Source organism: Rhinolophus ferrumequinum, chromosome 11 (assembly GCF_004115265.2).
Source record: "Rhinolophus ferrumequinum isolate MPI-CBG mRhiFer1 chromosome 11, mRhiFer1_v1.p, whole genome shotgun sequence".
Lineage (NCBI taxonomy): Eukaryota > Metazoa > Chordata > Mammalia > Chiroptera > Rhinolophidae > Rhinolophus > Rhinolophus ferrumequinum.
The window spans coordinates 7,440,394-7,454,885 of NC_046294.1; the positions used below are offsets into that span (position 1 = coordinate 7,440,394).

The 14,492-nt window shown below is 55.2% G+C and overlaps 1 protein-coding gene across 15 annotated transcripts in view; it reads right to left on the reverse strand.

The window, feature by feature from the left end:
- Positions 1-14,492, reverse strand: part of MARK2 (microtubule affinity regulating kinase 2) — a 53,243-nt gene that overhangs the window by 6,197 nt on the left and 32,554 nt on the right. For 5 of the 15 annotated variants that reach the window (XM_033119297.1, XM_033119304.1, XM_033119299.1 and 2 more), the window contains 14 exons: positions 9,103-9,282; positions 8,823-8,876; positions 6,095-6,224; positions 5,737-5,802; positions 5,580-5,650; positions 5,317-5,373; positions 4,365-4,601; positions 3,811-3,930; positions 3,606-3,705; positions 3,415-3,527; positions 2,359-2,491; positions 1,917-2,098; positions 1,531-1,628; positions 552-713 (listed from right to left, as the gene is read on the reverse strand). In XM_033119297.1, the coding sequence (XP_032975188.1) occupies positions 552-713; positions 1,531-1,628; positions 1,917-2,098; positions 2,359-2,491; positions 3,415-3,527; positions 3,606-3,705; positions 3,811-3,930; positions 4,365-4,601; positions 5,317-5,373; positions 5,580-5,650; positions 5,737-5,802; positions 6,095-6,224; positions 8,823-8,876; positions 9,103-9,282 (1,703 nt within the window). Of the gene's footprint in view, positions 1-551; positions 714-1,530; positions 1,629-1,916; positions 2,099-2,358; positions 2,492-3,414; positions 3,528-3,605; positions 3,706-3,810; positions 3,931-4,364; positions 4,602-5,316; positions 5,374-5,579; positions 5,651-5,736; positions 5,803-6,094; positions 6,225-8,822; positions 8,877-9,102; positions 9,283-13,794; positions 14,216-14,492 lie in introns of those variants that run through there. The other 10 variants (XM_033119300.1, XM_033119305.1, XM_033119310.1 and 7 more) reach the window with 8 other exon arrangements.

The window sequence follows — 14,492 nt, forward strand, 5'->3', positions numbered from 1 at the left end:
GTGGGAAGAGGGAGGGGATGCTAAGGCAGAGGCAGCCATCACGGAGCACACAGAAGGAAGGGTGTGACCACTGAGGACACCAGTAAGGAGGACGTCTAGGGGAGGTGGGAGGAGACGGTTTGGGAGAGGGAGCGAGGCAAGGAAGGTACGTGTGTGGAGAGCAGTACAGGCTGGAGAGAAGTGGCTCCTTTGGAGCTAGGCAGACTGGAACCTCAAGGGGACAATGGTGACCAACCCTCAAGGACTGAGTCCCTGTGATGCTGACTGTCCCTGGGGTCCTAAGGAAGTCCAGGAAGGCTCAGAACAAAAAAGCTTCCTTCTGGAGCCTCGGGACGGCTTCTGGCATATCTGTTCTGAGAGGGAGAACTGGAGGAAAAGAGGGGCATTAAGCTATTTTTTTGTTCCTTCTACTTCCTGGCTGCAGGGGACAAAGCCATTTCTTGTGGCTAAGATGACCAGAATAGAGGAGCCCAGGTGGGAAGAAACTGTTGGGGGCAGGGAGTGGGACAGGCAGAGGGCAGCAGGTGCACCAGCTGCCCCAGCGCACTTGCCTGGGCCGCGGCACCTCACAGTTACTGTCCGTGGGGGGCAGCCCAGTGGCCTTGTTGGGGTGCACGGAGGCCGACATGGATTTCTGGTGCTGGCGGGGCCGGGCCGCAGAGACTGCGGCAGAAGCAGAAGCCGTGGAGGCCCGGGACCCTGGCATGGTTAGGCTAGGAGACAAAAGCAGCGGAGAGGCCTGGGTTAGGGGTGGGTGGGGGCAGGAGGCTCAGGTTAGGAGGCAAGGGCGGGGCGGGAAGCACCAGAGCTGGGAGCTTGGCAGGATGCAGGTTAGCCAGGGCCGGGCTGCAGCAAGGGGGGTGCCAGTCTGAGCTGAGGAAAGCAGGGCTGGGAAGCGGAGGGCAGGGTGAGGGAGGCAAGGCAGGCCAGAGCCTGGGGGAGGAAACCAAGAGTGAAGGAAAGCCGACAGGAGGCAACTGGCTCCGGGCTGCGCTGGTCTCCTAGGAATTCTAAGAACAAGGATGTTTCCTCGCCAGAAAGAGCAGGGTGTTGCTAAGGGGAATTTTCATTAAGCTCAGAAGAGGCGGAGCCAGGCACACAACACACCAAGAGATGCTGCCGGTCAAGGCAGGGGTGTAGCTCAGTGCTCGTGGGCACAGCTGGAGTCACCCTCAATGTACACCCCTCAGGTGGGCACCTCGGTTCTGCCCTGAGCTGGGGCCTCAGCACTGATGCCTAGAGGAGCGCAGCTGCCATGCCCTGGCTACAGTCAAGAAGCAAGAAGCAGCAGAGATGACCATGGAGTCATACTGGTACAGGCAAGGAGCAGTCGGTCACAGGAACACAGGGAAGAGGAGACGGGGTGGGGGGAGTGGAGGGCAGAGAGGAGGTGCTGGTGTGTGGAAAGCTGGACTGGACAGAGCCAGGACGGAACTCCAGGGAGCAGGGAGGGGGTGGTGCCGCTGACAGACGTCCCCGCAGTGAGGAGGCTCCCGGGGAGCGTGGTGGGCAGGGCCCGTGCCTGCTCACCTGTCTTTGCCGTTCTGGATGGAGGCCTGGCCAAGGCTGGCCCTCTCCAAAAGCGGGGAGTTCCTGCTTCGGTTTGTGCTGGTGGAGAGGACGCTGTTCTGTGAGGAAGGAAGGGCAAGGCTGTGTCACGGAACACCAGGGTTCCACTGGCAGGGTCAGAGCACCTGCCCCCGCCACCTGCCAGGAGGGCTGGGGGTAGGGAAAGGACGGACTTCACTTTTACTTCTGGGGGCTAGGCTTTCTACAGGAAGCATCAGTGGCCTAGCAGGGAAGGCCAGGTGGGCAGCCAAAGGGAGTGGTCTGGGGTAAGAGAAGAACTGCCTGGAGAGGACAGGCAGACCCCGCTGCAGGAGCCGGGGCGGGGGCGGGGGGCGGACGTGGCTCACCGTGGAGGGGGTGGGGGTGGTCTTCTTCCTCTCTAGGCCGGGCAAGGGGCTGGCAGGCACTTTTGCTGTGCTGCTGGCTTTGCGCCCCGATTCCCGGTCCTCCTCAGGCCTCTTATTTTCCGCGTTGTTACTCTGAGTCTTCTTAGAGTAGGAATTCGAGGTGGGAATGGCAGGACCAGCTGCTGGGCCAGAGCGACAGAGAGAATGGGTAAGGGCGGGGGCCCACGAAGGGCCCACCCCACCCACACGGTGCTCTCCTATTGTCTTGCTAGCAACCCAGCAAACCCCACAGAGGCCGAAAGAAGGGACTTGCCCAAGGCCATGCTACAAACAAGTGGCTGAACGGGGAGTGAATGTCAGCTGTGTCATCCAAAGCGCCCAGAACCTGTGACCTCTCAGCAGAGGGGTGAGTCTCCCACCTGCAACCCCCAAAAGCACTCACCCTGGTCACTGAAGCGCCGCTGCTTGGGGTTGGCCGAGACACTGCGCTGTACCTTGTGGGAGGGGGAAGGAGCACTGCTATTGGTCAGATCAGCGGAAGGCCGGGGCTTCAAGGTGATGGCATCACCCTCCAGCTGCAAGAACAGAAACGGAGGGCGGAAGTCAGGCAGATACACACAGCCACCCCAGGCTCACATGACACACAGGGCTCACCCTGCAAGACCCACGTGCAACTGAACACTCTTGGGGACACACAAGCCCCGACACAGACCCTGACCAATACAGCCAGAGACACACTACCTCCGGCAAAGACCCCCGCTCTCAGAGAGGGGTACACACACCCACGGGAACGCACATCCAGACGCAGAGACACCCAGACGCAGGAGCCCCAAGCCTCCTGAGTAGGCTAAGGCGAGAATCAAAAGAGGGAGCCCAACACCACTGGCGCGAGAGCAGGGTGAGAGGCCACAAGTGCATGTGGGGACACAAATGGGGAACAAGACCCCCTGCCCAGAGACCCATGGACTCAGACATGGTGACCCAGATGGACAGAACACTACTCACGAAGCCTCTAGACTCAAAGACAGGTGGATGGACATACATGCAGAGCTACACATACCCAGACACAAGCACCAGGAAGAAGAAACACATAGACTCGCGACTCTTACAAGAAAGACACAGGGACTCATGCACCCACAGACCGAGATGCACACTTCCAGAAACAGACACACAAACATAGGGAAACAAAATTTCTAGATCAACACAGAAACGACCCAGCCAGACTGACCTAGACCCAGTCCAACCAACACAGACCGAGCCAGACCTGCTCCCCCATATGGAAACCCAGGCCCGGGCTCGGACCCCACCAGCTTCCCTATCCATTCACTGATGGAGATCAGTGACAGCAAAGACCAGAGGACCTTGGCCACCAGAGCTGAGGCTTAACATTTGTCAGCACACCTTCTCAGATGAGCTTCTGCCCTCAAGGGGGCTAGAAGCATGGGGGTTCCACGCCAGCAGGGCCAGCCAGAGCGGGGAACAGAGCAGGGACACACACCTCGGAGCCCTTGTAGCCCAGGAGCAGGTAGGTGGCCATCACTTCGTTGTACCTCTGGCCCACCAGCGAGTCCTGGATCTCTTCCCGCGTGTAACCCATGGAAACCATCAGGTCTGCACAGGGGAAACATTCAGTTAAGGCTGGTCCTGAGCACCACTCAGGCTCAACCTCGCGGCCCGGCTCGGCATCACCTGTCCGCCGGGGATCCTTGTAGTCAGGGAGTGGCTCCACGTAAGGCTTTAGTTCATCATCTTCGTGACCCACATTCATCCATCGATCTTTCATGATTTGCTGGAGAGCAAAGAGAAGCGGAAGGGCAGAGAGGAGGGAGACTCAGCTTGAAGCTCTCCTTGGGAACCCGGGGCCTTCCGGCCAGCGGGGCTCTCGGCTGCTCACCTCTAAAGTGCCTCTCTTGCTGGGATTGAGAATGAGAAATTTCTTAAGTAGGTTTTCACAGTCCGTGGACATGTAGAATGGGATACGGTACTTTCCCCTCAGGACCCGCTCCCGCAGCTCCTGCAGGAGGGAAAGTGAAAAGTGAAATCACCTAAGGCCAAGGGAAGAAACCTAACACCCAGGCTCCTGAGAGCTAAAGACTGGCCAGGCAGAGCAAAGTGAAATGCAGTAGGAGGCAGAGAGTCTGAGACGCGGCCCCTCCCCAGAGAGGTGGTGAAGTCAAACACCCTGGGCCCTCTGGCCTGACCAGCCTGAAAGCCTTGTGGGGCGAATGGACACACAACGGATTCCATCCCTTGAGAAAAGAAGTGAGGTTATTATACTGGGTGCAGATGACCTTTCAACTGCTGCTACCTTCTGCAAGCCCTTCTCTGAAGCTCTGGCGTGGGAGAAATGTAGACAGGTGGCAAAGGTGAGAGGTCAGGGGTAAGACCGGAGGTCACGAGAGGAAATGAGAAATCACAGAAACGATCTCAGCCTGCGCTTTACTCCACCTTGAGGTTCTGTCCATCGAAAGGCAGGGATCCGCTGACCAGTGTGTACAGAATGACTCCCAGGCTCCACACATCCACCTCGGGTCCATCGTATTTTTTGCCCTGGAAGAGCTCTGGGGCAGCATAAGGGGGACTGCCACAGAAGGTGTCTAGCTTGTTCCCAAAGGTGAATTCATTGCTGAAGCCAAAGTCTGCAATCTTGATGTTCATATCAGCATCCAAGAGCAGGTTTTCTGCCTGGGAGGTAAGATGGAAACTATAAGGAAACCAAGTGGACCACACTAAGGCACTGGGCAGGAAGGAGCTGAGGGGAGTGCGAAAACAAGCAGGAAGTCAGCTCCAGTCTCAGAGCTTTCTCCACCAACTCCAAGGGCAGGCCTTCCATCCGTTTGAAAGGCTGGGCGGGAGGAGGGCAGAGCAGGCCATTCCTCACACAGGCAGCCATCGGAGAGCTGCGATCTGAAGGCTCAGAGACACTCTGAGCTGCAGAAGCTTGTGTGTCAGGCCCAGGTCAATCCTGGTTATCCTAGGAGGACTCAGGGGCCAGGAACCTCAGAGGCAGTCTCACACTCTGAAGTCTCCGTGAAAGAGATGAGTGTGCACGCACGTCTGCAGAGCAGCTGTGACGCAGCTGTGACAACAATGAGTATTTCCCCTCCATCAGCCACCAGGCTGCCCGAAGGACCAGCAAAGCCTGGAGCGCTCCTGCGACACGTGGCGGCATTGGGAGGTGATGGCAGAGAGGTGATATGGCAGGCCTCCTTGCTCGCTGGCTGGAATGAGACCCTAAGCCCAGCTGTAAGGTCCAGACCGGAAGCAGCCCTAGGGGCTTCCTCATTATCTCCAAAAAGTGAAAGCCTCGAGTTTGTTTGAATGCTCAGGACTGGTGGTTGTCAGGGTGAATGGAGCCCGGCCCTGATTCAGAGGCACAGGGGACAAGAGCATGTCTTACCTTTAAGTCCCTGTGAACGATAAACTTCTGGTGACAGTACTGCACAGCAGACACTATCTGAAAGGAAGGAAGAAGAGTCAGCCCAGGGCCACCTGAGGGTAGGCCACAGTGGCTGGCAGAGATATGACCCCGGGGCCTAGTTCTAAGCTGCCACACAGATCACAAACCCCAAAGGACCCTCAAAAGGCCACTTACAGACCCTCCTTGTAAACCAGACCCCAAAAGGCTGAGGTCGGGCCCATACTCCAGGGAGTCACACCCACCTGGCGGAATTTAGCTCGAGCCTCTTTTTCTTTCATCCTGCCATGAGCCACAAGGTAATCAAACACCTCTCCTGCAAGAGACGGGCAGGTCTAGTCAGAGCTTGCTGGGGGGGCGGGGGAGTGGGTGCACAGTAGGACGAGGCAGTTCCATACGTACCCCCACTGGCATACTCCATGACAAGGTAGAGCGTTTTTTCAGTCTCAATCACCTCAAATAATTTAACTACAAGAGAAAAGGCCAAACCCTGAGTCACAGAAGTAGCCCCAACATGTACAGGGGCACCCTCGGGATAAAAGTTCCCCCTTTCAAGTCCACCTTCCCAAGGACAAGTTCCTCTTAGAGCAGCCACACCACGAAGGACAGCCCCGTGGTGCCAGAGGCAGAGCTGGGCTTCCCCAGGGGCATCCTGAAGATTCCGGACTCCAGAAAGCAAGGGCCTGGGGAGAAGGGCTCCATGCTGGGAGGTGGAGCCCTGTGGTGGGGGAAGAAGAAAGGAATGACAGCTGGTTCTCACCTATGTTGGGATGATTCAAAACCTTCATTATTCTTACTTCGCGGAATAGCTGGAAAATAAAATGCCAGGGGTCATGCTTGCTCAACTTGCTCCCCTCGGGTCCCCTCCAAACAGAGCCACTGCTGGGATTCTTTTTCCAGAAGAGAAAACAGGCAAGGAGAAAAAACAGGGCAGTTGTCCGGGTCATCTGGGGCCACCCCGATGGCTGAGAAGTAGGTGAGGGGGAGGAGTGCAGGAAGGGCTAGCGGGAGGAAAGCTGGGCTCCGACCACTTGTACTCTTGGGGGCAGCACCTGGGTAAGCCCGTGTGCCCTCTGCCAGTCTGCCCAAACCAGCCCCCGCCCAGCAGACGGGTTTTGGTCAAGTGCCTTTGAAGGAGGGAGTGTAAGCCCATGTACATGAATATTCAGAACTAAAGTTCAGTGACAAAACAGACTCCAGCTTGGTTGGTGTGAAGGGTGGGGAGAGCTGAAGGCAGACCCCGGTCTTCCGATTTCCAGAAGGCAGAGGGCTCTGACTAGTGGGCAGGCCTCTCTCTCCTGGCTCTCTGGGGTGGGGACAGAAGAAGCCACTCCTATATATAGCTGATGCCAATTTTAATCAAATCCACCTCCACACACTCACGCGCTCTTTGTGAAACAAATCAGGGACTGCAAACCATACATTTCCATAAAGATGACAGACATGAACTCCATCCCCTCTGCGGGGGCCAGAGGACTGGAGGTGGGGCTTTTGTGACTTCCAGGCCTCACTACTTATTTGCACTAAGAGCAGGACTAAGTTGTTGTTTTGGTGGGGGGAGGTCTGGAGTATAGTTTATGGAATAAAGTGAACACATTTTTTCCCCCCTTTAATGAGATCCCAGAGCTTTCGTGAGCTGGAAAGGAGGAAAGGAGAAAAGACAGTCTTTCCAGTCTTCAGGAACCTGATTCTGACCTTGGATCCCTTTTCTTGTTAGAGCCCAGGTTTCCCTTGCTTTCTTCCCTGGCCCAGCAGTTGTCTTAGATGAAGAGGCAAATAATGCTGGCCACCAACCGCCTCAGGGGCACTCATGGGGAGCAGCACTGAAATGGGGTGTGGAGACAGGGGCCAGGGTTCTTCCCCGGAGAGTGGCCACCTGTCCTGGAAGGGCTTTCTCCTGGAAGAGTGTGGAGTTTTCTGGGCTTGTCTAGAACCCTGAGAGGGCTCGTTTCTTCAGTGTTCGTCATTGAGGGAGCATTGCTGAGATCAAATTTAAACAGAGTGATTTGGCCAGAATCAGATTGGCCTTGGTAACAGAGTGTTTTGAAAGGCTTTTAAAATGGCTACATTTGTCTGGGACTGGTGCCTTCTAGCTAGTCAGGAAGAAGCAGGGAGAAGAAGGGGGTGGGAAGTAAGATGGCCTGGCTGGCTGGCAATCACTGCGACGGCAGGCTGGACCATTCCAAAGACCAAATGGCCCACACCATGCTAGCTTCTACTCGGTGGGGTCTGACCAACATGTCAAGAGTAGCCCTCTTTCACTTTTTTCTGGAAAGCTCCAAGCAGGGAACCCTGGTGATAATAGCAATGTTTCCTCTGAACCAAAGAAACTTAAGGGATCCCTCGGGTAACAAAAAGTGGGACACACTCTGGTTTTGGCTGTCAGCATTGCCAGAGCACCTCAACTCAAACCCTCTAACTCCAAGGGTGTCTCTAAGCGCCCCCAGCCCAAATCCCAGGCTTCCCAATGTCACTGTACTGACTGTTAGCATGAGGCTATGCCCACTCCTAACTCAAAACAACAATGTGCTCATGAGAAGAAAAATTCAATCTGCCATGAGAAAAGTACTAGGTCAATCCAGGTCAGAAATTTGAACCAGGGTCAGCTGGAGGATGAGGGCACAAAGGGAAATCTGACTTGACCTGAACAGGGGCAACTTTCTGGAAGCCAAATGGGAGATCTCCTCCTTCCCCCAACCACCGGAGCCCAGGATGGGAGGAGGGGTCCAGAGTTTCCAGCTCTATAACAACCCTTCTGCAAATGAAAGTCTCCTTTTCTCCCTCCTACCAGCTTTTCATAGTTTCTTAAGCAGCGGGTATGAGTTCCCACCAGGAGGGTTTCCCCAACCAGCTAAGATCGTAGCTTCCCACTGTTAAGTCAAGGAGGGAAGGGAAAAGTTCGACCTCATCTAGTCAAGACTACATGCACATGACTGTGACTTGTAGCTAAGAGGAGCCTAGAAGTGAGACCGAAAACTGGGGGCACCGTCCTTAGTCTGCACTCACTGCCAGAGGCATGAGACGAGTGTTATTAGCTTCTAAAAACCCCTGTCTTCAATACTCCTTCTCTAAAACACAGCTGGCACAGGCTCCAGTGGCAGGTTCCTGCCTCCTATCCTATACTTCTAGAGAAAGAACCTTGGATCGATCATTCCAGATCTTAGACTGTGTTTCTAGTAACAGCTATATACGTGTTTTTGCATAGGGTTGGCCACAGGCCAGAAGGGGACAAGACGCAGGAAGTCGGTCAGAGAGGTAGGCCAAAAGGCTGGGCGTGGGCAAGACTCCCGAAGAGGCAGCCCAGTCAGGAGGCGTCCACACCCAGGGTCCAACCAAAGTCCCAGGGGCAGCAGGGCCACGGACAGGGGGAGTGGGGACAGTGACATGCTCCGAGTTTAAACTAGGGCTTCAAGAGGAGGCTCAAAAGGGTCAGTACAACCCTGAGCCCTGGAGAGAGGCTCAGACAGGGCGGAGGAGCTGTGCCTTACTTTCTGGAGGCTGGACGAGTTCAGCTGGGTCTTGTCAATGATCTTCACAGCCACCTGAACACCAGACGAAAAGCCCAAGGTTACCGCTTTCCCCAAGTGAAACCCAGGGCTCGAATCTACTTCCACCTCGCTTCCATCCCATCCCTCTCGCCACCCCTATCTGTTCAGATCCCATTTCTGTCTGACAAACAAGAGGTTGGGTGTGGTAGGAACCCTACCACTACCTATGGGGGTGTCGACAGCCGGGAGAGGCTACCATGTTCCCAAGCCCAGGGCTCACCTCTTTCCCGGTCAGGATGTGCCGAGCCAGCTTCACCTTGGCGAAGTTACCCTTGCCAATAGTCTTGAGGAGTCGATAGTTGCCAATATGGGGCTGCTCGTCAGCAGAGGTGGCCGAGTTGCGGCCCCGCAGCATGTTGGACTTACTGCTGGGCTTGGAGTCGAGGTGTCCCAAGGCGGGCTGCAGGGTGGAAACACGCACACCTGTAAGTATGCTGCCCTTCCAGTCCCCCACACTTTTGCCCTTAGCTCTCTGCAAAAAATGTAAGATGCTAGGGGATAGGGACAGATTCCAGGGGGCTGGCAGGCATGCAAAGAATCATACGGCAGGGGAAGAAAAAGAAGGAGATGAGAGTCAGTCAGTCTTCCCTCCAAAGCCTATGGTCCAGTGCCAACATCCTGCGGGTGGTGGAGCTTAGGACCTAAGCTGTCCCATCACTGCCTCCACTGCCTGGCAATACAACCCCCCATGAACAACCCAACGGCTCCCTCCACCTCATGTGTGACCCGTGCGCACTGTGAGAAGGCTGCAGCTCAAAGGTACGGGGGCAACACCATCAGAATTACTTCAGAGCTCTCACTGCCACCCAACACTTCACATTTACCTTTATTAGTTCGCACTTTGCATTGCTTTGTTGCCCATCCCGATGGAATGGAAGCTCCAGACAGGCACATATCATTTACCCATTGAGACATCCCAGCACCTAGATGGCCTGGATTGTGGTAGACGCTCAATGAACACTTGTGCAATGAACGAACGAAATGACAGGGTCTGAGCACGGCAACAGCCAGTCTGCCCTCCTTAGATACCCCATCATCGCCAAGAAGTGTGGGAGGAAGCAGAAATGACAACGACAGCACTGAACAGGTATATAAATGTTCACAGGACGGGTACGGTCCAGACGAAAACATACATCTTATGAAGACCTGATCGTTCCTCAAAGGGCTAAACACACGATTACTGTGAGACCTAGCAATTCCATTCCTAGGTACCCACCCAAGAGAAACAGAACTGTAATCCACACAAAACCTTGTACACCGATGTTCATTCATAATATACCATATTCTTAAGAGCCAGAAAATGGAAAGGACACAAATGTCCACGAGTTGGTGAACAGATAAACCAATTCGAATATCCACACAGTGGAACAATCACCGGCAATTTTAAAAAATGAGTACTGATACGTGACAACACGAATGAACTCTAAAAACATGATGCTCCTAAGTGAACGAAGCTGGTCCCAAAGGCTACAGAGAGACTCCATCTCTCTGGAATGTCCAGAAGAGGCGAATCCATGGAGACAGAAAGGAGATTTGTCGAGGGCTAAGGAGGGCAGAGGAAGGTGGGGGGATTGTGGTGATGGATACACGGCTCTGAATTTACTAAGACAACTGTACACTTTCAATGGGTGAATTGTATGGTATGTGAATTATACAGCTCAGTAAAACTCCTAAGAGTCTGGTCTAAGCCTTGGCTAGAGCCCTGATTTACCTCTCGAAGAACCCCTGATGCCATCACTCCAGCATACTGGGACAGAGCTGCTGCCAGAGCCTCGTCCCATAACCACCCAGAGCTGCCTTGGAAAATTCAAGGAGACAGTCTGGAGAGGAGCAGCGTGACTAGAAGAGAATGAGTCAAAGTTCTTCCTTTCACAGCCCCTTGTGGCTCTAAACAAAGCCCTCAAAAACCACAGAGAAAAGGAATGACTTGCCACCACAAAGGAACTGTCCAGGGTTCCTGAGCAAGACTTGCTTCCCCAACCAGATGCCCCTCAGACAGGAAGACAACAATAACCCAAAGTAAGTATCTGCTACTGATGTCTCCCCCTCTTCCAGTGTCAGTGGAGGGCCAACAGTCGCTGCTGGCTGGTTTGGGGTGAGCTGCTTGACTCAGATCCCAGAAGCACAGGGGCTGGACCTTCGAGGAGAAGGATCTCGTGTGCAGGGTTGGCTCTGAAGGCAGAGGTTCCTGACATCTTCTTACCTCCTTGGCCCTTCAGGGAGCACTCTCTCTTCTGCAAGTCAAAGTCCCCAAACCCTTTGCTGTCTGTCCACCCAGGCTATGGAGCTCTCTGTCCCTCTGGTCTCCAGACACTCTGCAGCTCACCCAAGCCTGGTTGGTACTCAAACAGCATTTGCTAGAACAGCAGATTTTCAAATACTTGTTTTTTTCCTCCTAAAGGGTTCACACCTCTTGGAGAGAAGACCGTTTCTAGGCCCTGCTGGTACTTGCATTTTGGCTCAGTCTACCAAAGGGCACCCTGAGTCCCATCCATCAGTGTCCCGAAGGCCCGGCCTCCTTCTCCTCAGCCCCATCTCCCTGCGGCTCCTGCTGGGCTGCCTACTGCCCTAGCCAGCTTGCCTAAGGGGCCACGAACAGGGAAAACCTTCCCTCTGCTCCAACTCCCACGAGAGGAAGATGGGTGGGGACATTTCTTTAGCAACCTCTACTCACCTTCTAAGTTTGTCACACCCCTCTTTTCTGAGGACAGGACTTGGCAATCTCTAAGTCCTCAAAACTGGAATAGGGACTTGGCGTCTACCCGAGGATTTGGGCGCTCTTCCCCTTGAAGTCATATCGATTGGGGCCTCCTACTGCCTGTCCTGGCTCTGCTCTGCCCGTGCCCCTCGGTGTTTCTGGCCCGAGGGGCTGGTGTGAGTAGCACGGCAGGACAGCATTCCCTGCCAGGGTCAGCCACACACTGGACTTCAAAGAACATCAACCACCACAAGAGGGGCTTAGGAGTGTAGATGCCAGAGACAAACTGCCAGGTTCAAATCCTAAATCTGCCACTTACTCAACACATGTTAACTTTATTATGATTAACACTGTCCTGAGGAGGGAGAGGAGATTAGCACGGAGGGGGAGGAAAGCATCCAAAGGATGAGTGGTGTGGGGGTGAGCCCATGTCTGTGTCGGGAGATGGTCTAGTGGACATGAGCGCTCCGTCCAGCAGAACTCGGCTTCCACTTACCAGTGTTAGCTTCCTTATCTGGAAAGTGGCGATAAAATATTCCCGACTTTACATTAGGTAGGAGAGAAACACACACAAGACGCTTTATCTAACACTCAGCAAAGAGCAACCATTACTGCTATATTTTTCGCTCCCAAATACTACCGTCTACAGAGCAAAAGTCTCGCCGTCAACAAGACTTCCATACCTAAGTCAAGTCCTCCTAAGGTGGCTGCAGCCCAGAAGGAGGCCGACAAGAGATGCTACAGCCCTTCCCGCTGGAGAGGTCCAGGCCCATCGTCTGCCACCCTCCCTTCCGGCCCCGTTGCCAGCCTACACAGGCACCCCTAGCCTTTATGGGAGGGGCTAGACAGGATGCTGGGAAGGGCTGCTTCCAAGCTGCGTATCCAGGAGAGTTAAGAGAGAGAAGATTCAGCTTGTCCAGGAGCCAGAGAACACTGGCGCATGCTCTGTGATCCCCTGCTCCAAAAGTCACCCACACCCTTTCAGGATAGAACCACCTAACTCTCAGGACTCAAAGAGTGCGGTGTTTCTTAGCCCCTTCACCTGCCCTAAGTTGTAAGGTGCTTCCCAGGGCAGTGTGAGGACAGCCCATGGGGAATACAGAAAGGAGAAACTCTCCAATAGAAAATGCTTCTTGGATCAAGGCCCCCACATGAGGCGCTTCCAGGAAGGCTTGAGGGTGACTGTTACGGAGAGAGTCCCTTCCATGGTTCTGACTAGGCCCATTCAGCCTGGACCCAGATCTCACCAACAGGACGGTGGGCTGAGGACGAGCTGTCCTTCGGGCCAACTAAACATATCTGGCTAAGCCATGCTCTCTGCCCTCTACCTCCATCCTCCTTGCTTACATAGGATATGGAACAGCAGACATTCCCAAAGCTCTGGCCGACATCACACCCCAGGCAGGCCCCAAAGGTCTGAGGAATCCCATGGCCCTCAGGCAGGCTTCAGAAAGAACAAGGGGGTCACCCTTTGGGGAAGTATTTGGAACCAAATGGCAGACCACACAGGCCTGTTTCAGAAGCAGGGCCTAAACAGTTTCGGGGTCCTCAGTAGAGAGGAGGCGATAACGAAGGACACGGGGGATAAAAGGAGTCTTGTATCCAGTGGGCTCTTCAACCTGGCATCGCAGCTTGGCCAGGCATGCTGCCAGGTTCGCCCGGAAGAAAGCCTCCACCCTGAGCGGCCAGCGCTGACTCAGGTAGGCAGGGCCCATCCCCTAGTGCTGGAGGCTCCTCCTGTCAGTTCTCCCCTAGAAAAGCTCCGCTTTGGGGCTCTGCATTCAGGGTTGGCCTCAAGTGTCCTGAGGCTTCCTCAGGGCTGGGAAGGGCCCAGACTGGGAGGGGAGACAAGCAGGTACCCCCTGGCCAGGGGCAGAGCCAGCCTGGGCACTGTGTAGCAGAGGGAGCAAGTGTCCCTTGGGTACAAGCCCTGGGCGACCAGATCCCAGTGTCCGCTCACTGTCGTACGGGAGTGGCTCCCGGGCTCTGCCTGTCGCCAGCCCCTTTCTCTCACCCTAGCGGAGCCTGTGGACTCTGTAAGGGAGCCTCTGCTGCTGTGGCTACCCCTCCTTTCCTAGCCAAAGCCACGTTACCCTTCCCATGAATTTTACTACCCTGGGCTAGTGCCTGGCTCAATTGCGCAAAACTTTAAAAGAGTTTGGGTGAGAGGGACGGCAACGGGCAATCACAGACCAGAAAGAGGGGAAAACATACCCGGCTGGAGGAAGGGACAAGGAGTACCGGCGACTTCCATTCAGCAGAAGCCACAGCGAAACCTGTCAGGCAGCGAGGGCAAAGTACAGAGGCCGGGGAGAGCCAGGCCTAGGGCGGGGGCTCCGCCAGCCACCCTTACTCAGGCGAAGCCGGCGACACCTTCCACCACCTCCTCAGTGAGAAGCAGCGAAGCAGCCAGGCCCAGCGGCTCCTGCCTGGGAACCTGGACTATGTCGCAACCGAAACCACCACAAGCAGAGAGAGAGACCGGGCTTGGCAAGGAGAGCAACGGGGACAAACCCCGTGGCTTCGCCTGGGCCAGGGCCTGGTGGCCAGGAAATGCATGCAGTTCAGGATACTGCACCAGGAGCAAGGTGGGAGGAAAGGGGCTGGAGGGGAACAGGAAGGAAGGGAGACCGAGAGAGAAAGAGGCGGGTTTAGATGAACTTCCTTCTCCCTTCCCCTCCCCCTCCCCGGAAGTGGGCTGCCCCACCCTCCCCAAGGTGCAGTGCTGGGTAACAGCTGGGAGAGGGTAAGGAGGAGACTCAAGGCAGCAGGGCTGGCTGTCATAAAGTCCTTATCTCACCTGCAGCAGGTGGGACCTGCGTACGGGCTCCAATCAGGCAGGGCGGGGAGGAGGAGTACGTGGGAATCAGACATGCTGACCCAGAGAGGGGCAAGACCAGCAAACCACCCAC